Raw genomic sequence first — 27,698 nt, forward strand, 5'->3', positions numbered from 1 at the left:
AGTCACATCTGTCCACCCACCCCCCCATGCCACCTGTTTGTCTTCCTGGCCTTCCCTGACCTCAGGTGGACCCACAGAGTCCTGATGTCCTGTCGTGGGAATCCAGGGGCTGTCAAGAAAAGCACAACTGAAGGGGTGAGGGCACTGAGGGCGGCACTCAGGACATGTGGTCTGGCCAGAAGTGGGGCGTCTGCAGATCTAAAGAGAGGGCTAAAGTCTGGGAGGTACGAGACCCAGGGCAGACTCTGGCCCTGCCACTCGCTGAGACCTTAGGAACCTCTCTTAGTGATTCTCAGGGCCCTTCAGAGCTGTGACAGCCCCATTCCTCTTACAGAAATGCTTCTGAATGCTTTGCACCATTGCCTGCCCCAACCTGTGCAGACACCCTAACTGCCCTCCAGCTAGACAGCTGAGCTCTTTCCTGCCCTGTCAAACTTAACCTGTCTCTTGCTCCATTCCCTCCACCTGCTTCCCAGGGGGACTGCTGGTTGACGTTGCTGGGGGTGAGGGTAGGGGTGGGGGTCACCAGAGTAGAGAAGGTGGGGCAATGGCCAGAGGGCATAAGACCCAGGGCACAAAAGCACGAGACAGCACGCGGGCTCAGTCCAGGAGTCAGACCTTGAGTGTCTTCCCATCCCCACACCCAGCCTGGAGACCAGTGGAGCCTGTGTCCTCCCAGCCCTTCGCTGCCATCTCCAGCCGGCCTAAGCTGGGCTGGGATTATTGATTGGGACTCTCTAGGAGCTCGTAGTCAGAGTTGTCAAGGAAGGCCTGGGCCAGCACGCTCTGGGCATCCTTGATGGCCACGTCCAGGGATGAGCGGAGCACTTGATAGACGGCGGCAAAGGAGATGCCACAGGTGGCCAGGGCGCCCAGGACGGGCACATTGAGGAGCTCCTGGGTGAAAGCGTAGGCATTCCTGGAGGCCTGGCCCAGCAGGTCCACCACCAGCGCCTTGGTCACGTTGGTCATCGGGCCCTGTACTGCCCCCAGGATGTTGTACAGGGGCTGGCCTGTCTGCTCCGCCAGCTTGACGAGGGAGTCCTCGTCCAGGCCGAAGCTGCGGCGGTAGCCTTCCATGGAGCGGATGAGCCTGTAGAGGTCGCACGCCACATCCTGTACTCCCGGCACTGGACTGGGGTTGACGCCACAGGCCACGGTGGCCACCAGCCAGATGTGCTGCCGCAGTGAGTCCGCCTTCTTGTCCAGGATGGGCCTCGAGATATTGGGCAGGGCCGCCAGAAGCGCGTGCCGCTTGTGGCTCTCTACTTCCTTCACCATCGACTCCTCCAGCAGGCAGAAGTCGTACTTGCCCAGCTCAAACATGGAGAGCAGGTAGACCTTGGGGTCCTTCAGGCCCTCCGCTGCAGGAGACAAGAGCACTGTTCAAATGGTCTCTACACCGGAGCAGCTCTGGTGTCCTGACAGCTGCCTGGGCTCAAGCACTTCCCCTGACTCTGCACAGCACATGGTTTAAACGCTTAAAGGTACAAGCCTTCCTACTTACCACCTGAGTGGCCTTGGGCAAGTTACTAAACTTCTCTGGCCTGTAAAATACGGTGATCATTGTACCTACCTCCTAGGGATGTGGTGGCAGTGAACTGAGTTCGTGAAAATGGTGCCCGGCCTGTGGGGAGCCCTCTAAGTGTTAGGTGCCATCAGCGACAAGTGCCAGCATCTGCATGGGCACAGAGCATTTGCACTGCTCTAACTTGGTACATACACAAGCCAATACAATGCAAGTGTCAGGTGTCTGTCACCTGTGACCGACAAGTGCCAACTCTCAGCAAATGGCAGTTTGTAGAGTAAGACCTGACTTTTGGCTTTTCTTTTTGCAAGTGCCTGACTGAAGCTTTGACCGCGAGGCACCCTTTTCAACGAGGATCTGCTTCGAGGAAGGCCGTCTCAGGGAAACACTTTGGCAGCGACAGGACCAGGTAAAGAGCCAGCTGCCTTCCCCCACCAAGGCTCCTTGTTTTGGAGAACTTGGTTGATTTCAATATCTGACCATTGGGCAACTTGTTTGGTTTTCCTATGTTTGTAAGTTTCTACTCTGATGTTTTAAATTCACCAATAGAGAGTGAGCCAGTAGAACCCTAGGCCCCACCCTCGACCTCAATAAAAGCATCACCCCAGGCCGGTGCTCTCTCTCACCCAGATGTGGGGCATCATTTCCAGGTCCTGTGAGTAATGGACCGGAATCTTTTCAAAGTCTCCTGCAGGTTATTGCTGAGGGCATCCTGCCATCATAGTAAGAACCTGGAGGGCTAGTCCAGCCACAATGCTGATTGTTAATGGCTGACAGCAACACACAACACAGCTGTAAGCATTTCACTGTGAGGCCTCCTTCAGTTGCAGTGTGACCTTAGGTGACCCCTTTTCCCACTCTGGACCTCCGCTGGAAGAGGAAGGGGAAAGAGCGGGCAATCCTCCAGAGTCCACCCACCCCAGACCCCGGAGCCTCCACCTCACCCTCCAGCCGCTGCCGACAGTCGTCTCGGATCTGGCTGAGCACCCCCTCCTCAGAGAAGGTCCTGGGGCGGCGGCTGCGTGAGGCGGCCATGTCCACATCCACCTTGGAGCGAGTGAAGTAGAAGCGCTTGCCCTGCTGGAGGACCCCGCGGGCCAGCCGGGCGAGGTTGGCAGTGAAGCGCTCGGAGCTGACGATGATGAGGAAGTCGAAACGGCCCAGCAGCACCCGCTCGAGGTATTTGTCAGCCGGGAAGGCGGGTGTGCCTATACCCGGCAGGTCCCAGACGATGACGTTGGGGTACTTGGGGTGCGGGTACGGCATGGGGTCCATGGTCATTTCCACCACTCCCGTGCAAGCCGAGTTGGGGTCCTCATCTCCCAGCCCCCGGATGGCATTGACAAAGGTTGACTTGCCTGAGCCTGTCCCCCCGGTAATGCCAATGTCCAGCCTGACATTCTCTAGCGAATGAAGTGTGGCCTGCAGCTTGGCGGCCACTGCTGGCAGGTTTCCCGCCTCACAGGCCTCCTTCAGGCTAAGGTCTGACTGGGAGATTTTGCTTGCCATGGGCTGCCTGATCCCCAGTGCTCCGTCTTCAGGACTTGATGACCTTTGGCAAGACAGGTAAGGGAGCGTTTTTACTGAGTTTCTCTGTCTTCTCTATGGCCCTCAACAGGCCCAAGGCATTTGAGGCATCACCAGTAATGGTACTGAGAGGCTAACAATATGCCAGGCCCAGTGCTCAATGGCTTTATTTTAGTTAACACTCATCACTGCCAGGTTCTCCTTCTGGAGTAGCTCATAAAATCCTCCACTGCCAGAGAAGGAAATCGATCCCCTTACTCTCCACATTTGGCAGTGAGAGAATAAATCCCTGGGGGCCCAAGGCCTCCAGCTAGTGCATGGGGGGTGGGAATGGAGCTGAGGTCTTCTGATCCTAGAATTCCAGTTCTTAAATAACTTGGAGGGCATATACCATGTTCCAGGCCCTGCAACCATCAACACAGGGCATTGATTAAGAGCTGGAGCCCTCATCATCGCCGACTTTGACGTTTACTCTGAGCCAGCCACTGTTCTAACCACAGGCATAATTCCATTAAAGTCATTTTACAGAGTAGGAAGCTGAGGCTCTGGGAGGTAAAAGTCACTTGCCAGATGTCTTACCGCCTGCACCACAGCCAGTACATGGGCCAGAGCCAGCTCCCTCTGATCCCGTTGCCACACAACCCTTCCCTCCCCCCGGTCCTTGCACAATTCAGCACCCACTATGTGCCAGGACCTCTTTGGGTGCTACAGTTCCAATGCCAGGAAAAGAGACCCAAAGGGTCTGATGCATTTGTGGAAACATCACCCACCCTCGCTGCCTGGCTTCTGAGGACCCGCGTCTGCTGAGGAACCACAGGGCCCACCCAGGCCAGCCCCCCCTGCCGCAGAGCCTCGAGGCCGTCACTGGTATGGGCGGGGGCTGCCAGCGCTGACATCTGGGAATGTATGACTGCGTCTAGTCCCTGCCATGCCAGGGACTTGCCTGGTGACACTGGGCAATTCATGTCCTTTCTGCAGCTTTTCTTTCCCCCATCTGTGAGGGATGGGGAGGTGTCAGCTTCTTCACCTATCACATGGAGAAATGACTCCTCAGAGCTCTCCCAGCTCTGCTGTTTTAGGAAGACTCGGGGTCTTACTGTTGACGAGGTTCAGGCTGGGACCAGCTTGGGAAAGGCTTGGAATATCAGGCTGAGATTGATCTTTATGTGTGGGTAGCCATGGAAGAGGCTTGAGCAGGGGAGGGACATGTCCACTGTGGACATTAGAATGAGCCCTCTGTGGCCTCATGGGGAATGAGACCAGAGGAGGCAAGGTGCTGGGGCAGGAACTGGGTGGAGAAGGCGAGGCCTGAGCTTGAATAGCAGATAAGGTCAAGATGGGGGACAGAGAATCTCCGGAGAGATGGAGGTAGAAGGGACAGGACATGGCAACCAGTCAAAGACAAAAATAACCCATTCTGCCTCTTAGGCCCAGTGTGGTGAGAGCACGTGTTTTTCACGCCACTCAGGACAAGTCCTGTGTTTCGGATGATGCCTCAGGGCCCACATGTATAGGGACGTGGGTTGTGGTTTGAGAATGGTTTTGGAAGGGACCATCTGTCCTGTGCATTGGGGGGCCTGAGATTTCCCTACCATGATCCCCAGCACCCCTTTTGGTGCAGAAAGGCTTGTGTGAACCCCAAATGGTCCTGGCAGAGCCAGTGAATGGGGCGGCCTTGGGGAAGAGAGGAATCTTTTTGCAAAGCAGAGAGCTCTTCAGCCAATAGACTCAGCACCCTCTTCAATTGCCAGGTAAAAGTGGATCCTGAGTCTGGAACTGTTTCCTAGGGTCAGGGGTCATTTGAGGCCCCTGGATGGCGCAAGAACCCTCAGCAGATCCTAGGACATGCACGTGAACATTTGTGAGCACCTGTGGGTGAGGCACCTGCACCACCGTCCCCGGTTTGCCAGCGGCCCACACACCTCCAGAGCCTTCTGTGCACTCCTGGGAACTCACCCTTCTTCTCCACACCTACATCCGACCCTTCTCTGACCCCTGTTCAATCCCACAGAAGCACTTGGGGCAACCCATCATGTGCAACCCCCCAATCTGGTATTTCTTGAATTTTTTTTAAACACGCATGACCTTAGACTTAGCCAATGAGCTTGGTTTCACTGAGCCGCCTGGGCCAGACACAGATACCCTCGCCTAGTGTGTTGCATGTTCCCTCTGTCACTTGCAGCCACGTGCAGCTTTCAGATCCCAACAGGGTCGCCTTCACTGTCAGACCCAGAGCCTTTCAGCACAATCCCAGTTTCATGCGCCTGCATTTGCACGTGCACACACACACGCACACACACACAACCACGTGGAGACAGACAGGTAACGCCAGTCTCAGCAAACTACTATGAACCTTACACCCATAGCATCAAAATCACGGGGACTTACCAGGATTCCCCCCAATCAGACACACCAGCAAGCTCACCACCACACATTCACATGCAGGCACGCCCTCCATCTTTCTGAGACCACCCATTCTAGGTGGTGGACTTGGCCCTCTGCCCCCTCTGTCCTTTGATACCCAGAGAAACTGCCCACCCACTCCCTCACCACCTCCACTCTCACTCTGTCTTCCACAGGCTCCACACGGAGGCCAGCCCAGGGGCCATGTGGCCTCCCCTGTCCCTGCCACCCAGCCCCACCATCACTCACAGGCAGCAGGGCTGGTCCAGGATGCCCTGTCTTCCCCCATTTAACCCAGTTGCTAGGCACCATTGTGCTGATCCTGGGCACCGATTGGCTGCCCCTCCCCCCTTCAGAGGAGGTCTTTGGGAAACTGGGGTTCTCAGAAAGGGATATGACAATTGCAACTAAAATAAATCCCCACCCACACAGGTTGACAGGGGTTTCTTTCTTGGATTTAGGCTGGACTACCCTGTCAACACCCAAATGCCCCTTGGCCACTTAGGGACCAGGGAGAGAGCTACCACCAAAGAGTACTTGGCCCACCATCCATACCTTGAACTTTTCTCCCTCCAGGGTCAATTCCTATCCCAGTTCAGTGTATCCCTCTTTGACTTGGGCCCACCTGCCTCCCCTGCACACCCCCTTTCCCCAGCTCCACCAACATGGCATGCCTTTGTCACTCACTCAGACCTCTCCACACCCCACCCCTCAGCAACTGCCACTCTCATTTTCACCACATTGACCTTTTTGTTTGTTTGGATGGTTGGCTTTGTTAAAGCTTGGTTTGTGGGTGAGGCAGGGGGGTGGGGGTTGTACTTTTATTTCTCTTCCAAGTCACGCTTCTTCCAGCTGTCGAGAATGTACTTGAGTAGGAAGCCAAGCTTTTGGCGGGTCGTGAGTGGGGCTTTCTCGCCACCTCCCTCCCCGGATCCCCACGTTTCCACGCCATTGTCACCAGCTGCGTCCAAGCTGACCTCAGTCTGGGGCTCATCCTCCAGGGCCTTGATGCGGACCCGCTGGGCATCTTCGGCCATCTCATTGAGGCAGCCCTGGAGCATGGTGTAGACGGTGCCGAAGCTGATGCCACCGGCTACCAGTGTACCAAACACAGGGATGCCCTTCTCAAAAGCCCGGGCCACCCGCATGGCACCATCAGATGACTGTGAGTAGAGCCTCAGGACAGTCTCAGGTGAGAACTCATTGGCCAGCGGGGAGCGGATGACTGCACGCAGGTCACCTGCCTGTTTGCCCACCTGCTCGGCCAGCTTGGCCAGCGAGTCGTCATCCAGACCAAAGCTGCGGTGGTAGCCACGCAGCGAGCGGAGGAGCAGAGCGTCGTCATAGGCGGCCGCCAGTCCCGGCACAGGCAGGGCCTGGATGACGCCCGACACCAGGGCCGTCTTGAGCACTTGCTCCTGGAGCATGTCTTTCTTCTTCTGCAGGACTTCCAGCGAGATATCGGGCAGCGACAGCAGGCCGGCGTGGCGCTGGTGGGCGGGCAGGTCATGCTCCCAGGTGGACATGAGCAGCGGGAAGTCATAGCGGGTCGGTGAGAGGTTAGACACGAGGAAGACGCGGGGGTCTGTCACCCCGACCGCCCGTAGCCGCTCGGCACAGTGGTCACGGATCTCCTGCAGGACCATGGCCTCAATGAAGCCCGAGGGCCGCTGGGTACGCGTGGCCGCCAGGTCCTCATCCACCTTGGTGCGCACAAAGTAGAACTTCTTGCCCTGGCGCAGGATCTCAGAGGCCAGGCGGGTCTCCACGGCCCCGCAGCGGCGGGGGGACACCAGCAGGAAGAAGTCGTACCGGCCGAAGTCCACTTCCTTCAGGTACTTGTCAGCAGGGCAGCCCAGACACCCAGCTCCGGGCAGGTCCCACAGAGTCACATGAGGAAACTGCGGGTGAGGGTAGGATGCGGGGTGCATAGTGGTCTCGATGACGCCAGTGAGAGCCGCACCTGGGTCCTCGGCCCCCAGGCCACGAAGGGCATTGATGAGGGACGACTTGCCAGCGCCCGACTCGCCTGTGACACCCACCTCCAGGTGGGTGCTCTCTGAGGACGCCAGCAGCTCCCGGAGGCGAGAGGTGGCCTGGGCGATGTCCCCTGACTCAAACGCGGTGCGCAGGGCCTCCAGCTCCTCTTTGGCCATGAGGATGGTGGTCTCCTCCTCCCCCGTCGACTTCGAAGTAGCCATGGTGACCAGCGGTTCAGAGGGCGCTGGGGATGGGAGAGTCACAGGAAAGGCGCCCGTGTCTGGGGGGAAGGGGGGTTAAAAGGGAGCCAGTCACGCCTCCTGGGCTTTGCAAGGGGCAGGGAGGGAGACACACCAAGGACTGAAGGAAGTCCCTCTGGAACCCCACAGCTCTCTCCTTCTCAAACACCCAGGACACGTTTTGAGTTAGGAGGCTTTGGAGTGTGGCAGGCCCAGGTTCCCATCGCATCCCTGCCACTAACTTGCTGTGTGGCCTGAGACAAAATGAGGCACCTCTCTGAACCTGTTTGCTTCTCTGAGTAACAGTCATCATGTCTGACCTGCCTCCTGAGGTGCTAAGGAGTTTTTGGGATAATCTAGGAATGGGACGGTTTGGTGGGCAGCTTGTGACCCATGCAGTCACACAGCCCTTGCACTTAGAAGGCCCAGTTCTTGGCTTAATGCTCATCTGCTGACACTGATTGAAATGCTTAATAATATTTGAACCAGGGGCCCTGAATTTTTCTTGTGTACTGGGCCCGCCAATTATGCAGCCAGGCCTGCCAAGGAAATGGCGTAAGCCCAGCTCCTGGACCCAATCAAGGATAGTGGCTTTGCCCCTGCCACCCCTGTTACTGGGAGCAGTGTGAAATGAAGGGGAAGGGGACCCTACCCTGGGATCAATCTTGGCTCGGCCACACACTCGCTGAGTGATTGGGGCAAGTTACTTAACTCTGCCTCACTTTTCTCATCTGCAAGATGAGGATAACTATAGTAACAGCAAAACACCTTCTTGGATTGTTGAGAATTAAATGACTTAATACATATAAAGCACTTAAAATAGTGCCTGGCACAGAGCAAGTGGTTGTGTTAGCAGCAGCGGCACCATTATGAATATTAGCAGCTCCATGAGGAAGCTGTGTGACTTTGAGCAAGTCCCTGCCCTCTCTGAGCCTCGCTGCATCATGGAAGAGAACCCTGCCCGCCTTGCAGGGCTGCTGTGACATTTGTGAGCCCCATCTGTCTATCCCTGAGCCAACTTTGAGGGCATTTTGGGTTCAGTTGGTGGAAGAAAGCAAGAATGGGGGTGTTCCCAGACACTGGGAGTCCTCCTCATTCAACACCCAGTGCTGCCGTGGCTGGCCTTGCCAGGCCAAGTCCCCTTCCCACCCTCCCACCCCCCGAAGCCGGTCGTATGGTCTGTCCTCGGATCCTGCCCTCCTCACCTTGGAGCTTTCCGGGCCCTCCCTCTTTCCAGTCACACACTCTTCTGGTCCTTCGCCTCTAAAATTTACTTCCTCACTGACTAAGACTCTTCAGAGAATCTTGAAAGACAACCACACCTGGGGTCACTGTCCCCATCAGATGGAGAGGGACTGAGGCTCAGACCAGACACATGATGTCTCTGCTCAGAGCCCCCGCCAGGACTCCAAACCGGGTCCCTGGCTCCTTCGCCCTCTGAAGAGCTGCTCTACCTTCAGCCACATGTCTCTGCCTTCCCCTTGTCTCCTTGGCTGTCCCTGTCCCACCTCCACTGCCCAATCCCACAGAAGTTTGTCAGTACTACATTGCTCCTGCCTGGTCTGACCCCCATCCCTAGTGCGGCCATTCCCCCATGCTGTGCCCCTTCCCTCCTGTGCCATCCCCTCACCCATCTCAGGGTATGGAGACTGAGTACCTGGGACAGGTGCCAGCAGCAAGCGGCAGGCAGGTCAGTGGCCCTGGGGTGGAATTGGGGCCAAGGGAGCTGGGATTGGGAATGGAAGCCCCGCCCCCAGGACCCAGGGGAGAGCCCCACCCTGGGGACTCACCTGCCCTGCAGACTCTCCCTCTCCCTTCACACTCTCCCCACCGTGGCGTCTCCTCTCCTGTTAGTCTGCTCTCCTGTTAGCCCAAGGTCAGACCCTGTTGCTAAGACCCATTATAACAGCAAGCAGCAGCTTATTGGTCAGCCGGGCCCAGTGCAATAATGTGACAGTGATGTCAGGGGGCGGGGCCCCACAGTGGGTAGGGACCCCGCCCCCCAGCTGCTCGTGGAGCCACCACTCAGTCCCACTGGGGCCTCAGTCCCCCACAAGGGACCTAGAGAGAGACCTTTCTAACACCAAGACTTGTTCAAAACCCGTCCGTGGTCCCCACCACGCCCAGGACAAAGTCCCAGCGTCTGAGGGCCTGGCCACCCACCCTTCATTTCTCCTCCATCCATGAACCCCAAACAAGTCTTTCATTTCTCTGCAACATCTACTTGCCTACCCACCTGCGCTGAAGGTCGTGACTTAGTTTAGCCAGTGAGGGTGGGCTGAGAGGAAACGCTGGGGAGAGGCCAATGTGGTCACTGCCAGCTCGACCCTGCCTGTTTCTGGCAAGGACTCAGGGCCTGTGGTGGCAACAGGGCAGCACCCACACCTCAATGCAGCATCTACTATCCAGTTTGCTAACTCTGGCCTCCTCCTTCCCTGGAGTTTTAACATCCTTTCCTACCCTCCCCACCCCAGCCCATCCTCCAAATAAATCCCAGCTCAGGTGCTGACTCTTCGACTCTTGGTGACGCCTTTCTCCATTCTGCTCTCTCCCTCCTCTGCTTCCTCATGACCATTTAAAATGGCATCCATGTGATAAAGAGGGAGATGGAAGTAGGGAGAGGTATGAATGAGAAAAGGAGGAGGCAAATGCCCCCCAAGAAATGGGGGAATTAGGGTGGGGAAAGAGACTCCCCAAGATAAAAACAGAGGGAGAAACAGGCAGGAAGACACAAAGGACGAGAGACCATGTCAGAAAGAACCAGAAAGAGCATCAGAGGCACAGTTACAGAGAGAATGGCAAGACACAGAGTCTGAGAGATGGGGATCAATGTGTGTGCGCGGGGGTTGGGAGGGGCGACATGACACATGCAGAGAGGGAGCTGAAGGTCTAGAGGCCAAGACTCAGGACTCCTCGCCCACCGGGGACACCCCTCTACCCGCAAGTCCAGCCTCTGCCTCTGCAGCTTCCAAGCCTCCCCTCGACCCTCCAGTCCTTTCGTAGCTGTCTCCACCCTGCCTTCCCTCCTGGACCCCTCTATGCCCAGGCCAGTTGCCCCGAGGTCTCTCCATTCCATCTCCTGAGATGGAGCCAGAGGGCCCTGCTACTCCTTCCCAGGATTTTCCTAAATCCAAAGTTCGCTTCAGCAAAGGAACCTCTGAAAACAACTGAGGAGCTAGAGGCCTAGAAAGAGGATAGACCAACCCAAAGTCACATCAAGAGTTGGGGAAGCGTGGTCTGCTGACCGCATAGCTCAAAATTCTTAAACCACAGGCAGAGAGAAATACAAACCATCAGCCACACACACTCATTCACACCCTCATTGACTGACATAAACGTACAGAGACCGGGAGATTAAAAAATATTCTCAGACATTTCTAGACACCAAACACACAGACCAAGACTCTTCCCCCAAATCCACAGACATGCACACCTGGCCCAAGAAGGAAGACCCTCAAATACAGAGTCACTACAGAAAAGCAAAAGTCAAACATACACCTTGCACACCACACACATTCAGGCACAGACAGATTTACAGACCAGAAGAGACACAATTACATGCAGACAACACACACAGACTGTGTCCCCTGAAACCCACTGCATTTATTCATGACTGTCATTCATTCTGCTCTGGTTCCTGATCCCATGTGCCCAGACAAGAGCCAGGGTCCCAGAAGTACATTGGATCCTGCCCTCGAGGGCTCCAGGTCTGAGGAAAGGGAGATGGTGGCACCAGGGTGACAGCTGCAGGGCACCTGCACAAATGCATCTGATGCAGGCTGGCATGCTGCCAGGGGCACTTTTCCCAGCTCCTGGTGCTCCAGCCCTAGAGAGGCTGCACATTTGCCAGTCTGTCAAACCTCCTTTGCTCTCTTCATTCATAGAACATTCAGCACCTTTCTAGGGCCACATCCTGGGCTGGGTGCTGGGAACAAAGCAATGACCAAGACAGCCCCAGGCTCTGATCCCACAGGACTCAGAATCCAATGGGGGAGTCAGACCCATCCCTAGACAGTAATGACTCAGAGCGAGCAGGACAGGAGTGGGGGCACCCCAAAGGACCATGGGAGCACAAAGGGGGCACATGACCCAGCCTGGGGCTCAGGGAGGGCTTCTTGGAGGAGGGGGCAGCTGAGCTGAGATCTGAGCAGGAGTGAGCCTCACAGCCCACTAGGGAGTTGCCTCCTAAGCCAGGGGTCCAGCCTGTGCAAAGACCCTGAGTTGAGAGAGAGAGCTCTCGTTTGCCCAATAATTTAGTCAATTATTTGGTCGTTCCACAAATATTTGTTTAGACCTGAGGTGTGAGTCCCTGTACTGGCCCTGAGGTGTGAGTCCCACTTGTCCCTACTCTTACAGACCTCATGGGCTGGTGGGACATCTGACATGATCAGCCACAGAGGCAGTGTTCACTTACCGTGCGTTCACCATGAGCCAGCTGCTCTGTGAGCCCATCAGATGGATGGAGTCACTCTCTTGACCGGGACAAAATTCTGCTCTCCCACGTGTCATCCTAAGACAGACATGAAACCCAGGAGCTGGGACTGGAATAGAGAGGAATGAGACAAATGAGACAAATTTATTTACCCATTTCTTCCACAGAGTCTCCATATAATGAAATCAGAGGTACCACTTGTCAGATGCATCGTTTTCTGTCCCACTAATAAAGGAAAACGATGCTGCCAATAAAACTATGACACGTTATTTCCTTATCGCTTAAATTTTTTTATTCACATTTTCTGAAAGAGCTCTTCGTAGAGTTAACTTAGAGGACACAAATTATCATATATCACTCGTATGTGTGTCTCTAACTAGGGAAATAAATTGGCTAAGCTTTTCCTGAAACCACACAGTCTGACTGTGGAGTCACTTCTGCCTCCGAGCCGTGACGACCGTGCTTTCCCACACACTCATCCTTTGTGCCCTGGGGAGTAACCATGATGCTATTAAAAGCAGCTCCATTATCACATCCAGGTAGTGACAGTTTCATCACGCCTGCCGGGCTGACAATAATTGTAAGGCGCCATCAACTGTGACTTCCTGATTTCAGCATTGCTAAAATGTGGGAAAGTGCATCTTAGAATGAGTGAAGGTGTTTCCTGAGTGTCCACACTGTGTCTGCCAGGCTGGGAATACAGCAAGGATGGAGACAGTCTTTTCTGTGCCAAGGGCCTGTTGGTTAATGTTCATGAGCTGGCAGTGATCAAGACAGCCCCAGCCATGCCCTTAGAGGACTCAGAGTCCAGTGGGAGACACGGACTCACCCCTTGACAGTGATGAACCATGGTGGGTTAGGTAGAGATGGAGTTGCCCAGAGGGGTGCAAGAGCCAAGGGGGTGCCTGACCCAGCAGGACCTCGGGGAGGGGGGAGGTGGAGTCAGCAAAGGCTTTTTAGAGAAAGTTCATTCATTCAACACACACTTTCTAAACACCTGCTTTGTGCCAGGCCCTGTGTTGGCTGAAGCTAGGGAGGTCTGACAACTTCAGGAACTTGTTGCAACGATGTTGCTAACTTTTTTTTTTTAATCAGGGGGATTATTCATTATGAATTTGTACCAACTGGACAGTTAACCAAGTTTCTATTTGGAAGTGCTGAAAAAGCTGCGTGAAAAAGTTAGATGTCCTGAACTTTTGGCCAACAATTCATGGCTCTTGCATCACGACAAAGCACCAGCTCACATGACACTGTCTGTGAGGGAGTTTTTAGCCAGTAAACAAATAACTGTATTGGAACACCCTCCCTATTCACCTGATCTGGCCCCCTATGACTTCTTTCTTTACCTGAAAATAAAGGAAATACTGAAAGGAAGACATTTTGATGTCATTCAGGACATCAAGGGTAATACGACAGCTCTGATGGCCATTCCAGAAAGAATTCCAAAATTGCTTTGAAGGGTGGAGTAGGTGCTGGTGTTTGTGCAGAGCGTCCCAAGGGGAGTACTTGGAAGGTGACTGTAGTGATACTCAGCAATGAGGTGTGTATCACCTAGGTATGTTCATACCTGAATAGGTATGATACTCAGCAATGAGGTATGTTCTCTAGGATGAGTTTGTGAACTTAATTGTCCGACCTCATAGAGATATAACTGGGACCAAGACAGCCCTGGTCCTCTGCCTCCTCTTTCTCCTGCGCACTCCTGATCCTCCTTTCCTCCCTGTCCTTTTCTCTGTGTCTATTAACGATCCTAAAGCACTTCCCTAGCAATATCTACACAGTATGTCTTTCACCTTCTCTCTGTTCTCCATAATCCTGGGGAAACCTGAAGTTAGCCCCCAGGATTCAATCATTCACTCACTGAAATACGGATTCTGTGCTGTGGTCAGTTCTAGAAACAGACGCAGTGGTGAGACACAGATGGCACTTGCCCTCATATTTTTTGAAAGATAAAAATAAGATAGTGTCAAGTAGCGATAAGAAAAAAGAAAAACAAGAAAGCAAGGGTAAGGGATGGGGTGGGGGTTGGTTGCCTATAACTCTGTAGGCACAGGCCACTCTTCCCATCAAAAGGGGGAGTCTCTGTCTTCTCCTCTGGAGTCTGAGCTGACCCTGTGACGTGCTTTGGTCAGCAGAAGGTAGCGCAAATGACATTCTGGGACTTCTAAGCCCAGGCCTTAAGAGGTTTGATTTCTCCTTCTCAGAGCCCCAAGCTACCATGTAGAGGTCCCATTACCCTGCTGGAGAAAACCCGTGGAGAGACAGAGGCCATCTAGAACATTCCAGTCCCAGCGAGTCCAGCTGAATGCAGCCACAAGAGTGACCTCAGCTGACACCACCTGGGAGTAGAAAAATCATCCAACCAACCCACGGACTTGTGAGAAACAGTAAGTCATTGTTTTAGGTCACTAAATAGCCAAATGATTTTGGGGAGGAAGTGTACTATTTTATAGTGTTCTGGGAAGGTCTATCTGAGAAAGTGACATTCTATTTGAGCAGAGATCTGAATGAAGTAAGGAAATAAGCTGTGTGGACAACAGGAGGGAAAGCATTCTAGGCAGAGGGCATGGAAGTGCAAAGGTCCTGAGGCAGAACCAAGTCTGATATATATGGGGGGGCATCATGGTGACTGGTGTGGCTGGAGGAGAGTGACGAGGGAGTGAGTTTTAGGAGGATTTATATACCTGTCACCTGGGAGGGAATCAAAGGCCTTTCGGGGAGTGTCATGAGAGTGAGTCAGGAATGAGGTGGGGATCCCTCTTCATTCAGTGATACAGTTTGGTCAGAATGATGGCCAGGACTAGAGCCAACAAGTGAGACACTGGCCTTGGGGACAAAATTTAAGGGGGTGCCAAAAAACTCCGTTATCAAGACAAATGATAGTTTAATGCAATACTTTTTAAAATAAAAATTAATGTAAAAATCCATGATATTTCAATGAACAAAATATTGAAATTTTAAATAAAGACCAAATACCTGCTAAGCCATGTTGGTACCTGAAGAAAAAGGCAAAATGTGCACCCCTGGCTTTGATGGAAACAAACTCATCAATAATATTTTCAAAATCAACTTCTTGCATTTTTGCATTTTCAGTCGAGAGAATTTTCTTTCATGCTTGACAGTTTCTCTTGACCAAATGATGATGTTAAATCATTTTTACTTAACTTACACTGAAATAAAATTATAATAAATTCTGTTTTGATATAAATGAAATATTTTAACTCAAACTAATATGAGTTTTAATATACCCTTTTGATAATTTCTCAATATTTTTTCAACTACTTTAGTGTTCTGGAGAAAAATAGGCATTAAAAAATATATATATGTGTTGAAATATATATTAAAATATATATATAGTTAATGCCTATTAAAATATATATATAATATATATACTTCCTTCAGTTTCCTGAAGGAATTAGGCAGAGGGGGTGGGCTGGGGAGTCAGGTTCAGCCTGCAGAGAAAAACAGGTGCCCCCAGGCAGAAGCTGGGGCTCAGGAAGAAACACTTGAAGCCAATACGGAAAGAGCTCTTCGTAGACTTAACTCAGAGGACACAGATTATCGTATATCACTCGTATGTATGTGTGTCTCTAACTAGGGAAGTAAATTGGCTAAGCTTTTCCTGAAACCTCCCTCTTAGGAGGGAGAGTTGTATGTGTGCATTTAATTCATTAACAGGTGATGCCATATTGGCTTCAAGAAACTGACGTTTAAGGACTGAAGGAATGGATTGGCTTCTCCCTGGAGTCTGCAGGGGAGAAGGGCTATCCAGGGGGCCTCCCCTGGGTGAAGATGACACCGGGTGAAGCACAGGGAAGGCGCTCCTTGAACCCCTGACTCACTATTTCTTACTTTTAATTTATAACTGTCACTTTCGATCCCATTTCATTATACCTTTTAGAATTCTCTTTAAATACATGAAAGGGATGTATCATCCAAGCTTTTAAAGTGTATTAGAAACATTGTGGGATATGTGGAACATAAATAATGGACACTCCTGTCATCGGGATGCCTGCTGACTTGCTCCTAGCGGGAGGGGAAGAAAAGAAACAACGCGAATTCCCTCACAGGACCACAACTGGATAAATGACTGAGTAGATGTTGGTACATCCCCGCCATAAGGCCATCAGAACCACACCATGCAGCCATCAAAAGGGGTGGATCAAATGACTTGGAAGATTCCCATGAGGTGCTCTTGAGAAAAGCAAGATGCAGAGAGCTGTGGCTAATATCTTATTTGTAGAAGACGAAAAACACCCCTGTGTACCTCTATGACAGAGACATGACTTAGATATGTCTGCATGCTATAGATATGCCACAGATATGTATATCTACATATATTGATATCAATACATCTACCGGGGATGCAAAAAGAATGTATACAAGTGGATACTTTGGTCAATGTCGCTCAAGCAGTAGTTCGCCATAATCAGAAATGTCTGGACACGAATGGTACCCACTTTGAGCACCTCTTGTAATTGCAGAAGTCAAACGTGACTTGTATTCATCTTTTGGAATCGGTATATATTGAGTATTACAATTTCAATACAGTTTTTCTTTCTTAAAATATGCATACATTTTTTTGGCACCCTGTATATATGTATAGCTACAGTACACATGTAGCAAATGTCTATATGGGATTATTTGAGTTTGGGAAATAACAGGAGGAGATTTAGGAGGTTGGTACTATGGCATTCCTGGGACGAAGGTCACTGTGGGGAGTCATTGGGAAAGAAAAGAGAGAGAGAAGAAAAAAGGAAAAGGGAAAAGACTTGACTTTAAAAATTCAAAGCGCATGTGGATGTAGAAAAATGACAAATCTGACATTCAGGGCAGAGGTTATCTCAAGCCAGGAGAGAGGCAAGGAGGTGCAGCCAGGCAAGAGCGTAAGGGTGAAATTTGGTAAATCCATTAGACTTAGCTAGTTTGCAGGTAGATCTACCCTGATATTCAGCTGTTTTCTCTTTGTTTCTCCCCTCACTAATTGACTTAAAAAACTGTTTTGTTCCCTTTTCTAAATCTACACATACCTGGTTAATCTATTTGATCAGCAGAATCCTAACCTGGAAAGGGCAATTTCTTAATCCTCAGGCGCCCGGACACTGGAATCCAATTTGCAACTCCCTTGCAATTTTTACTGGTGACACATAAGGCCCCAGGAGTGATGGCCGAGACCGAGTCAGGAGTCCAGAGTGCGGAGATAACATTATCTTTAAAAAGAGCCAAGGAAGTGATGTCAGCCTGGACCTATTTGACCGACTCCCCCTTTCGTTTGTTCTTCTTGTGTCCCTATAAAACCTTCTGCCCGGTCTAGGACGAAGGAGATGGCCTTTGGACACGAGTCCACCGCTCTCCCAGAATGCCGGCATTCTGAATAAACCTGCTTTGCTTTCCACCAACCTTGTCTCTCGATTTTTAACTTTCTCAAGTGGCATGCAGCCAGACCCTTAGCACGGTATCAAGAGGACGCTAGGGATTTCAACTGTTCTGATGTTTTCTGTCTTTCAGCTGAGCCGTGAGAGGCATTGCTTATTCTTTGTTTGTGTATGTTTTCAATAATTTAAGTTTTTTAACTTGAAAAATATGCCCACATGTATGCCCTTGTGGAATATTTGAAATGTACAATAAAATGAAATTCCCTGCCCAGGTTAGCCCCTCCCTGCCCCTCAAAGTCCCTTTCTCCCCCTGCAGACTCCAGGGTCCTGTTCATTAAGTCATTGCTTCCGACTGGAGCATTTCCTGAGCACATGCCTGCTCAGTGGGGATGAATCATATCCTGGCCTCCAGTCTCACAGAAACAGCTTCTTCCTTCCTCGAGCCCTCCATGGCCACCCCAAGCTCCCCTGTGTTAGGTCAGCTACGGGCATGGTCAAAGCGGCCAGGAGCCAAGTCAGACCCCTCTGCCAAGTCAGACCCCTCTGCCAAGTCAGACCCTCCTCACATGATGGAAACTGGGGCCCTTGGTATTTCCCCAAAGAGACAGCAGACCGCTGGTGCGATAAACAACTCCTGGATGCAGCTGCCCTTGCCCGATCTGCGCTGGGGGGTCTGCTCAACTGCCACCTCACTCAGCCAACCCCCACCCCAAAAATCACATATATGCCTCCCTCGCTCTGCCCTGGGCGCGACTTCACCGGCCCTGTCTGCTGACCGGTGAACCTTGCCCTGCGGCGCAGAATAAAGCACTCACCTTTCTCAACCTGCCTGACTCTCTTAGCCTCATTATCTCGCCGCAAACCTTACACCCTGCACCCCCACCTTAGGGCAGGCATCTTCCAGACAGAGGCCACATTGGGTGCAGAAAGAGGCTTTTGGAGTGGAATACATATCCTGACTGTGACTCTAAGTGTGTTTGTTCCTCTACCCCAGTGATAATAGTAAAGGCTCCTCTTTACCGGTGCTGAACTTTGCCCACGCGTACTGTCCTGATTCCTGGGCTCGTGTCGACCCTTCCAGCCTAACTCTTTCAGCCCTCACATCAACCCTACAAGCACAAGCCAAGTTCTTACTCCTGGATTGTTTTATGCTGCTAGATGTTGGGGCGATTTGCTACAAGGCCCCCGTAACTGGAATGCTCCCTTCCTTTCTGTCTGCTCACCAGTTCCCCTCCTTCCCTCGTTTGCTGTCCCAGCCTCTCCAACACAGTGTAAGCCGTTCCCTGTAGGAAATTCCTTCTGTTGAAACACCTGAGATGCTTTTTCTTTTCCTTACTGATTCCTGTTGATCCATCCCCACGTCTTCTTTGCTAATAGAACCCTGTTTTGTCCAGAATCTGGGGACAGCCTTGTACCTTCTGAGAGGCTGGGCCTTTCTCAACCCCAGGGACTGAATCTTGATTAGAAGTTATCAGGATAATCCATTACCTTGCCAGGGCTTGACCGGCTCAATTCTGGACAGAGGGACATGAGAGAAGTCAGCTAGGGGATGAGCTTTCTGAAAAGACAAGGACAGGAAGCGGCCTCTTCCAGCTTTGGATATGATTTTAGGAGGCATGATGCTGGAGCTGCAGCCATCATCTTGCAAACACCAACACGCTGAGAGGGCTGAGCAGCCAGGTAGCTTCTCCATGACTCCTTTGAATTGCTGAGTTAATGACCCCTGGGTGGCCCCTGCTGCCATTCTTTCTGTTTTGCTGTATAATACTAGCTACTCACTGCTTCTGCCTCAGGCCTTTGTATGCAGTTCCCTCTGCCTGGAATGGCCCCACCCCCACCCCAGACATCTGCATGCCCTCTCCCACCCCTTTCAGGTCTTTACTCAGATGTCACCTTGCGGGGGGGCCTCTTAACCCACCCCATATAAAAGTGCATCCCTGTCACAGCACTCTCCATTCCTCTTCTGTGCCCTGTGTTTTCTCCACAGCACTTATAACCATCTGGCATATTATGTGATATTTATTATCTTTCTCCCCACTAAAACATAACTTCCCGAGAGCAGGGCATTTTTTTCTTTTTTTTACTATGTACCCCCAGTGTCTGGAACAGTGCTTGATCAATAAAGATAATCAGTAAATATTTGTCAAATGAGTGTTGAGTGAATTGTTTTGGCTCTTTTAGTTGGACTTTCTATTACTGTGAGTGAAATGGTTCATGGCATTCTGCCTCTTGTGAGCTGAGCTCCCCGTTTTTACCTCTCTGCTCAATACTTTGGGTCCAATGCTTACGCTAAAATGATGCTCACGCCAGACTAAGCATTTGACCTCATGCCACCCTGCTCCCAGACATTGTCATCTGCAGGTCTCTGGTCCCAGCATCCCCAGCCCAAGATAGGCCAGGCTTCCCTTGGCCCCAGAGGAGAGAGTAGACCACATCAGAGCCCTGTTTGAGGCTGCAACCACCGAAAAAGGAAACCCAAACCACTCGGCTATGGGATGCAATTCATTCAGATTTAGTGACAGCAGGAACACTGAGCCCAGGCAGAAGGGTGGCACTGGTGGGGGTGCAACGGGCACTCTAAAAGCCTGGGAAGGGGGTGTATTTGATCCTCAAGCCCCACCTTGGCTGCCGAGGACTTTGCTAGACCCTAAAGAGGGAGAAAGGAGTTGTTTCCCGATGTTCTGAAGAAGAGACACAGTCCTACTCTGAGGGAGTAGCCTGGTGTTGGGGACAGCCTAGTTTGAGGAAGGATGCTTAGGCTCAATCTTTGGGACTCCCAATCTGGAGAAGAATGTGTAACCATGAAGGTGTCTCTAGTCTGAGGAAGGAGGTATCGCCTCTGGGGCCCTGGTGTAAGGAAAGAGGGACAAGGCTTGGGGAAGCCCTAATCTGAGGGAGGAAGCTCCCCCCTGGTTCCTGACTTTCTCACCAGAAGCTTCCAGGCCCCTTACAAGTGCTCTAGTAGAGGGGAGCCAGGGCGCCATCTGGAGACCTTCGGAACAAGAAGAGTCTCCCCGGAGAGGGTGGGTGAAGCGTGATTGCTCAGAAGAGTGTTGCGGTGACCAGGGCAGCCCCCAGCACCGGCAGGGCGATGGGGAGGCCAGGTGCCGCGTCCGAGTGGCACGTGGGGTCGATGACAGCACGTTGACTGGAGCTGCAGTCGGGCCGGCCTGCCAGCCGGTGGCCAGGGAGCGCCAGGAGCCCCTCGATCCCCGGGGCGCTGCACAGGTCGCGGGAGCCGCAGCCGTACAGGCTCTTGTTCCGACCGTCTGTGGAGATGGGGTGGGAACAGGGATGTAAGGACATGCGCAGGCAGGTATCACCTACTCAAGCGCTCTCGAGGGCATGTGCGCGTCACTACTGTCCCCAGCCCCGCGTCCCCGTCCCTAGACTTCAGGGTTTCTCTGAGAAGCCAGTTCCTCTGAAACTCCCTCCAGCCCCACAGAGTCCCTGTTTCGCAAGTTCCAGGGCCTTGGGACCTGCCAGCCTCGCGTATGCACTCGAGCGCTTTCCTGAGGAAAGACTTTGTCACATCGAAAAGGAAACATGGGAGGGAAAAGGCAGGCCCTCAAATAGGGCCCTTTGGGAAGGCTCACCAGGAGTGCTCTGACCCTTGAACTGGGGCCTGGCCACAGCTGCCCTTCCATTGTTATTCTTTATACCTCACATGTGTTGACAGGTGTTCATTTCCTCACACCCTGAGGCCACTCTATTTCACACACCTCCCTAACCTGTGTCATGCACAGCTTTCCCAACGATTTCCTATGTTTTTTCAGAGCCATATATTTGGAATGGAATGGAATGAAATATGTGTTATATTTATATATAAATAAAAATATACAAATGTAACCAGTTTATTGAGGACTTAATGGGGGATATAACCGTGAAATAGCCTTATTTACCAAGGAAAACTCATCATCATAATTGTAGGTTATTTTTAAGTCTTTACTTTTTAGAGATATGAGCGGAAATCCTTATTATTGAAATGACAAGATATCTGACTTTGCGTTCAGAATAATACTGGGCTGGTGGAGATGCCACAGGAATGGCCATTAGTGGATAATTATTGGAGTTGGGTGAAGGGTCCATGGGGGTAAATTGGTCCCTTTTATTTCTCTTTGAACTTTTCCATAATACAAAGGTTAAGGAGAAATGTAAGCCTCACAGCATGGTCTTTATTCATCTCATTTTGCCCTGAACTGGAATATACTTCCTCGAAAAGCCACATTTGTGAGTCACTGTCCCACACCCACCCTCAGGCCTATCTGCCCACACATGCCCGCACATATCAATCCTATGCAGTTCCCCTGAGGTCTGCACACAATATCAACACACCCACACACCCTGTCCACTGACCTGTCACCTCTCCTCAGGAAACACAGCCCTGCACACACATAACACTGTGCTTACAAACCCAAGTTCCCTGGCACATCCGGTCCCTAGACACCGTTGATTGAAGGCCTGTCCGGTTCATGTAAGCCTTACCCGGACGTGAGAGTCACAATCACTGTCACTGAATTCCATCAGTTCCAAGACGCACATCCCCCCTCCCACCCCACACACATTTCAACATTTCTGAATAGAGTTGTCTTCCTGTCTCCCCGTTGGTATAATCCTAGGTTCGCTGAAATGCCACACATAGCACTTCCTATGTCTAGAATTATGATGTTCAATACAATAGCCACTGGTGACATGAGGTGTTGAGCACTTGGGATGTGGCTGGTTTGAATGGAGAGGTGGTGTGAGTATAAAATCCACACCAAGTTTCAAAGGCTTAATAGGAAAAAAATGAATGTAAGAGATATTTCATTTATAATTTCTTATATTGGTTGCATGTTGAAATGATAACTGTTGGATATATTGGTTAAATAAAATATATTATTAAATTAAATTCATCTGTTACTTAGTACTTTGTTAATGAGGCTACCAGAAAAATTTAAATTATGCATGTGGCTCACATTATATTTCTTTTGGGTAGCACTTATCTAGAAGTTTCAAGAATTATCTTACTTAATTCTCACAACAGTCTTATGAGTTAGAGACTAATTATCCCCTTTCTCAGATGGGGAAATTGAGGCACAGAGAAGAAAGTCACTTGCCCAAGATCATCCAGCTCATAAGTGGTAGATTCAGGATTTGACCTCAGGAAACTTGGCCCTAGAGTCCTGCTTTATGCCCTCTCTCGTGAACTTACTTCATCCTCCCAAAATCCTGTGAGGTGTGCTTCCACCACCCCCATTTACCAGAAGAGAAAACTGAGGCTCAAAGACATGGAGTCACTTATCTTGGGCCACACAGAGTAAATGATAGAGGTGGACCCCAAACTCAGGCTTGCCTGTATCCTAAAGCAGTGTGCTCAGGCTCCCTCATGCACATGTGCACACACACGTTACCTTCTTCAGACACCAGGTCCAGCTGCACACACTCGGTCTCCCCACTGGGACACTGCATGTAGAAGGAGGAATTGTAGAGCCCCAGCCAGCCCTCGGCATACATAGGACACAGAAACTTGCTCAGGGTGCGTGAGGCTGGAAGAGTTGCTATATAGGGAAGGTGACAGTCAGTCGAAAGGACTCTCGGGACCTCCCTGTGCACAGGGGAATGGCCTTAATGGGCTTTTCCACCGAGCTGGGGTCAAGGTGTCTTAGGGCAGCCTGATTGGGAAATGGGAGTTAAATGATGTTCCCACCTGCCTGCCTTCTTCCCCTCCCCCAGGACAAACGCTCCTCCAGTCAGCCCACCACCTCCTTGGCCACCCATCTGACTGCTTTCTGGTGGCAGCATACCAAGAGGAGTGGGTTCCTGGCAGTTGCCTTGGCAACAGATGGTGTTGACCCAGAAGCCAAAACCAATACTTTAGGTCAGGGCAGAAATGGACTTGTCAAATTTGCAGTCCTCAGAGGCCACGCAGGAACCATTTCTCCAGGCAACAGAGTCACCTTCGCCTAAAGCTGGAGAGACGTGGGAGGCCGACTTGTGAGGAAGCACAATTGTAAGCCACCACTTAACTGAGCCCCCAAATCCCTCTGGGTGTCCTTACTGGCATTCACTCTGCCTGAGATCATCCCTAATACACTCAAAGTCTGTCGTTGTTCATCAAGACATAGTTCAGAAAGCCTCCCTTCCCCTGCCTTCTCCTTTAGGTTTCCGATGAGCAGCGTGGCCCTAACCTATGGGCACCTCATGCTCTTAGCCAGAAATTTCTCTAGGATCTCACAGGTGCCCAGCACTGGGCCTCATACCCTATCCTTACTATTTTTATGGCTGGAATTCCTATTTATACTATTTCCGTGCATCTTAGGATTTATAGCAGACAAAGTCTGGTGTCTAGTTCAACTCCGCTTCCCATTTACAGAAAAGTCCAGTTTTTCCCTTAGGGGCAGACAGATGGGGACTTAAGGAGCTTCCTGCCCAGAATTTTGCAATAGATACCAAGACGGCCCCACTTTGTCTCCCATCCGCACATGCTTTTTCGCAACACGACCTTACTACTTCCACGTCAAGTGGTGGTATCTATTTCCTCACCCCTCAACTCTGAGTGGGCCTCATCACTTACTCTGATCAATAGACTGTGGCAGAAGTGACACTGTGCTGGTTCTGGGCTTAACTCTTAAGAAGCCGCTGGTTTCCACTTCTTCCTTGTTGGAAGCCAGCCAGCATACTGTAAAGAAGCTCAACTAGGCCACAGACAGATGAGAGACTACGTGGCGAGAGGTTCCGGAAGGTGAGAGGCTGTAGTGAACCTCCCAGCCCCAGCAGAATTCCCAGCTGATTGCAGCCATATATGTGACCTCAGCTTTCACTTCTTGGAGCAGAAGAACTGCCTAGCTGAGCCCAGTCAACCCACAGAATGATGGGAAATAATAAATCATTGTTGTTTTAAGCCATGAATTTTTTTTTAATTGTAAAAAAAACAACGCACATAATATAAAATTTACCCTCATAACCATTTTTAAGTGTACAGTTCAAGCGTTATATTCATATTCTTGTGAAACAGATCTCTACAATATTTTCATTTGGAAAAACTAAAACTCTATATCCTTCAAATAACAACTCCCCATTTCCCCCTCCCCCCAGCCCCTGGAAACCACCATTCTACTTTCTTTTTCCATGATTTTGACTATTTTATTTCCTCATATAAGTGGAATCATGCAATATATTTGTCCTTTTGTGACTAGTTAAGCTACTACATTTTTTTAAATTTATTTTTCAATTACAGTTGACATACAATATTATGTTAGTTTCTGGTGTGCAACACAGTGACTAGACATTTATATACCTTACGAAGTGATCCCCCTGATAAGTCTAGTACCCATCTGACCCCATATACAGTTATTACATTATTGACTATATTCCCTATGCTGTACTTTACATCCCCATGACTATTTTGTATCTATCTGTCCTCCTTGGGCGGCAAAAGGCTACCGTGGCTGGAGTTAAGGCCGCAAACATGGGAGGGCAAGGAGAGGCCTTGCTGTGCTTCCAGCCACACCTGTTTCTTCCTCCCTCACCTGATTGCATCCCAGGGTCACTCACCCAGGATGTCCGCCGTCAGAAGGCAGTAGTTCCTATCTGCCGGGCAGAAGAGAGGGTCACAATGGAGGTCTGAGCAGGTGAAACAGGTGGTGGTGACCTTGGCCTTGGTGTGGCTCAAAGTTGCATGGGGACCTGGGGAGAGAGGAAGATGAACTGGCTGGATGACAACAACCTGTGTGTGTGTGTGTGTGTGTGTGTGTGTGTGTGTGTGTGTGTACATTTCTGGATACCTTGGTATGTGCCTGTGGGTGTGCAAATATACCACGTGTGTGCACTTCTGCCATGATATAGTTTGTATGTGTGAGCATGCGGGCCTGTTTCTCTCTGTGCACACATAGCTGTACATGCCAATGTTGAACTCTGTGTGTTCTGGAACTGTCTGCGGGAGGATAGGGATGTCTGTGTGTGCACCTCTGTGGGCGGCTGTGCGAGTAGGAGTCTATGTGTATATCTGTGTGAAGAGAGCACGTGTTTATGTGTATGTGTGTAAGGGTGGTTTTGTGGGTCTATGTGTGTTTCTGTGTCTGCTTGTGTCTGTGTTTCCAGCAAGTCTCGGGGTTCTTGAATGTATACACTGGTGTACAGATGTGAACGTTTGTAGATGTTAGTAATGTGTGTGTGCGTGCCTGTGGTATTTGGTGCTATTGTACCTTTGTGCATTCGTACCTGTCTCTTTCCCAGTCCACCTGTATGGATCTGACAACCAATGTGACCCTGCACAAGTATGTTATGTGTCCATAGCAACTGTAGATGAAAAAGTTCCACGTCCCATGTTCCAGTTGTTAGTAATCCCATTTTGCCCTTTTTCCTTTCCATGTTGTGAATTCTGAGCTCCCAGGTCTGCCTTTTTTTTCCTCATTGTGAACATTAATTTATTCCACTGCTTAGTTTTGAAAAGTAAAACTCCTAGCAGCTAGTAATTGAAGGACACAAAGGTGAGAATGTTCCCGCTTTGCCTGCAGATTCAGCAAACAGATCCTCTTCCGTTCCACAGAACTGTCCTTGCCTGTGGTTTCCAGCCAAAACGTCTTCCATGTCCCCAGTCTTGAGGAAATGCTGCTCTACGCAGGTTTGAAAATTACCCTTCTTACCTCTGAAACATCTGTAATTCGATCCAGTTGTCTCACTTAGAAAGCTGCTGCCCTGGGAAGTACTATTCCAATTAGCACCTCTCTTTTTTGGAAGTCAAAAACGATTGTCAGTGTTCTTTGTTAAGCCAAAAGAAGACTGTTGGGGGGTGGCCGGATGGCTCAGTTGGTTAGAGCGTGAGCTCTCAACAACAAGGTTGCCAGTTCAATTCCCGCATGGGATGGGGGGGGCTGCGCCCCCCCTCCCCCTTCCAACTAAAGATTGAAAACGGCGACTGAACTTGGAGCTGAGCTAGATTGAAGGACAATGACTTGGAGCTGATGGGCCCTGGAGAAACACACTGTCCCCCAATATTCCCCAATAAAATTTATTAAAAGAAAAACAAACCAATATCCAATGAAATCTTTAAAAAAAAAAAAAGAAAAAGAAGAAGAAGACCGTTGGCAAACCTGTCTTCTTTCACAAGCAGGGAAGTGAAGACAAGAAAGGAAAGACCGTCAGGTTTCTCATTTAAGCCGAATTGAAATCTCTAATCTCTCTTACACAACAGGATGTTCGTGTTTAGAGATGGGTGCTTTTCTATAGGTGTGTTTTGGGTGCCAGGATATAAATGTGGATGTTTGTAGCTGTGTGGGTATGTGCCAGTGGGATTTTCTGCTCCTGAATATATCAGGCGGTGTGTGTGTGCCTGTGTGTATGTGTGTGTGTGTGTGTGTGTGTGTTTGTGTGTGTGTGTGTGTTCACGCACGTGTACATGAAGAGGAGTAACTGCACTCCCTGGGAGGAACATTGTGGTAGGGGGGAGGGGATACCCTGGGAACACACAGCACTGGGAAGGACAAGTGGGATCCAGGGAGGGCAGAGAGGGTAGAGTCTCAGGAGGTCAGGGTTCAAAGCACCTGGCTGAGTGGGTGGAACCCCGTAGTCGCATTCAGGCCAGGTGGTGAGATGAAATCCAGATGCTTCCAGGCCCAGGGTGGTGTTCACCTGCAGGCTGCAGAAATCTGGTGTAGCACATCCCTTCAGGATTTGGGGAGCCCCTGGAGAAAGAGGGGGAAGCTGTAGGGGGAGGCTCAGAGCCTTGATGTTTGTCTTTCTCCGTCTCTCTCAATAGTTCTGTACGATTCATTTTCTAGTCTACCTGGTCATTTCTTACAACCTCTTGCTGCCTGCTCATTTTTGTGATTCTAACTTTATTCTTCCAAATAGATCACCTATAATTATGTTCTGGAGCTGATAACTAAAATAGCTGGGTTCTTCATGGGTCTACATCTGTTGTTCGTTGCTTCTTCTGTCACTCATGGTGGCTTATTTCCTTGTGCATTTTATGCACTCTGATTGTGAGCTAATGTTGGTTGGTGTTGATCTGTGGGAGTCCTGGCAGCTTTTCCTTGGAGAGGATTTGCCTTGGCTTATACTGAGAACCAGGAGGTGTTACCAATCTGGGATCATTTCAGCCTCCTCCCAAGGCCCCTGGCATATATGGGAGTCTAAGGGTCAGCTCTCAACCACACTGCTGACCCGAGACTTAGTCACCCAAAGCAGGCTGTTATCAGCACTCGCTGTCAGGGCCACTGTGCCTTTCATAT

General features: G+C 50.7%; 2 protein-coding genes and 1 long non-coding RNA gene across 4 annotated transcripts; 1 reads left to right on the plus strand and 2 right to left on the minus strand.

Annotated features, from left to right (window-relative positions):
• Positions 1 to 720: 720 nt before the first annotated feature.
• Positions 721 to 3,037, minus strand: LOC109460804 (interferon-inducible GTPase 5). The gene is made up of 2 exons (XM_019756545.2): positions 2,473 to 3,037; positions 721 to 1,364 (listed from the first exon to the last, which is right to left on the minus strand). The coding sequence occupies exons 1-2, from the start codon at positions 3,035 to 3,037 to the stop codon at positions 721 to 723; spliced, it is 1,209 nt and encodes a 402-aa protein (XP_019612104.2).
• Positions 3,038 to 6,279: 3,242 nt separating this feature from the next.
• On the minus strand, positions 6,280 to 7,706 carry LOC109460819 (interferon-inducible GTPase 5). Its single transcript, XM_019756578.2, has one exon. It carries the CDS (start codon positions 7,657 to 7,659, stop codon positions 6,280 to 6,282), a length of 1,380 nt encoding a protein of 459 aa, XP_019612137.1. The 5' UTR covers positions 7,660 to 7,706.
• Positions 7,707 to 13,411: 5,705 nt separating this feature from the next.
• On the plus strand, positions 13,412 to 17,504 carry LOC109460817 (uncharacterized). 2 transcript variants are annotated; one of them, XR_012490500.1, is made up of 3 exons: positions 13,412 to 13,513; positions 14,314 to 14,496; positions 15,788 to 17,504. It is a non-coding gene; the product is annotated as an uncharacterized LOC109460817 (long non-coding RNA). The 2 variants fall into 2 exon arrangements; XR_002139572.2 differs by lacking the exon at positions 13,412 to 13,513 and adding an exon at positions 13,785 to 14,018.
• The last annotated feature ends 10,194 nt before the right edge of the window (positions 17,505 to 27,698 follow it).

This window comes from Rhinolophus sinicus, linkage group LG11 (genome assembly GCF_036562045.2).
Source record: "Rhinolophus sinicus isolate RSC01 linkage group LG11, ASM3656204v1, whole genome shotgun sequence".
In the NCBI taxonomy this organism is placed as follows: domain Eukaryota; kingdom Metazoa; phylum Chordata; class Mammalia; order Chiroptera; family Rhinolophidae; genus Rhinolophus; species Rhinolophus sinicus.

Coding starts and splice junctions, on each gene's coding strand:
- LOC109460819 (XM_019756578.2), bottom strand. CDS start 7,659: ATGGCTACTTCGAAGTCGACGGGGGAGGAGGAGACCACCATCCTCATG.
- LOC109460804 (XM_019756545.2), bottom strand. CDS start 3,037: ATGGCAAGCAAAATCTCCCAGTCAGACCTTAGCCTGAAGGAGGCCTGT. Junction 1,365..2,472: donor CTGTCGGCAGCGGCTGGAGG/GTGAGGTGGAGG, acceptor TGTCTCCTGCAG/CGGAGGGCCTGAAGGACCCC.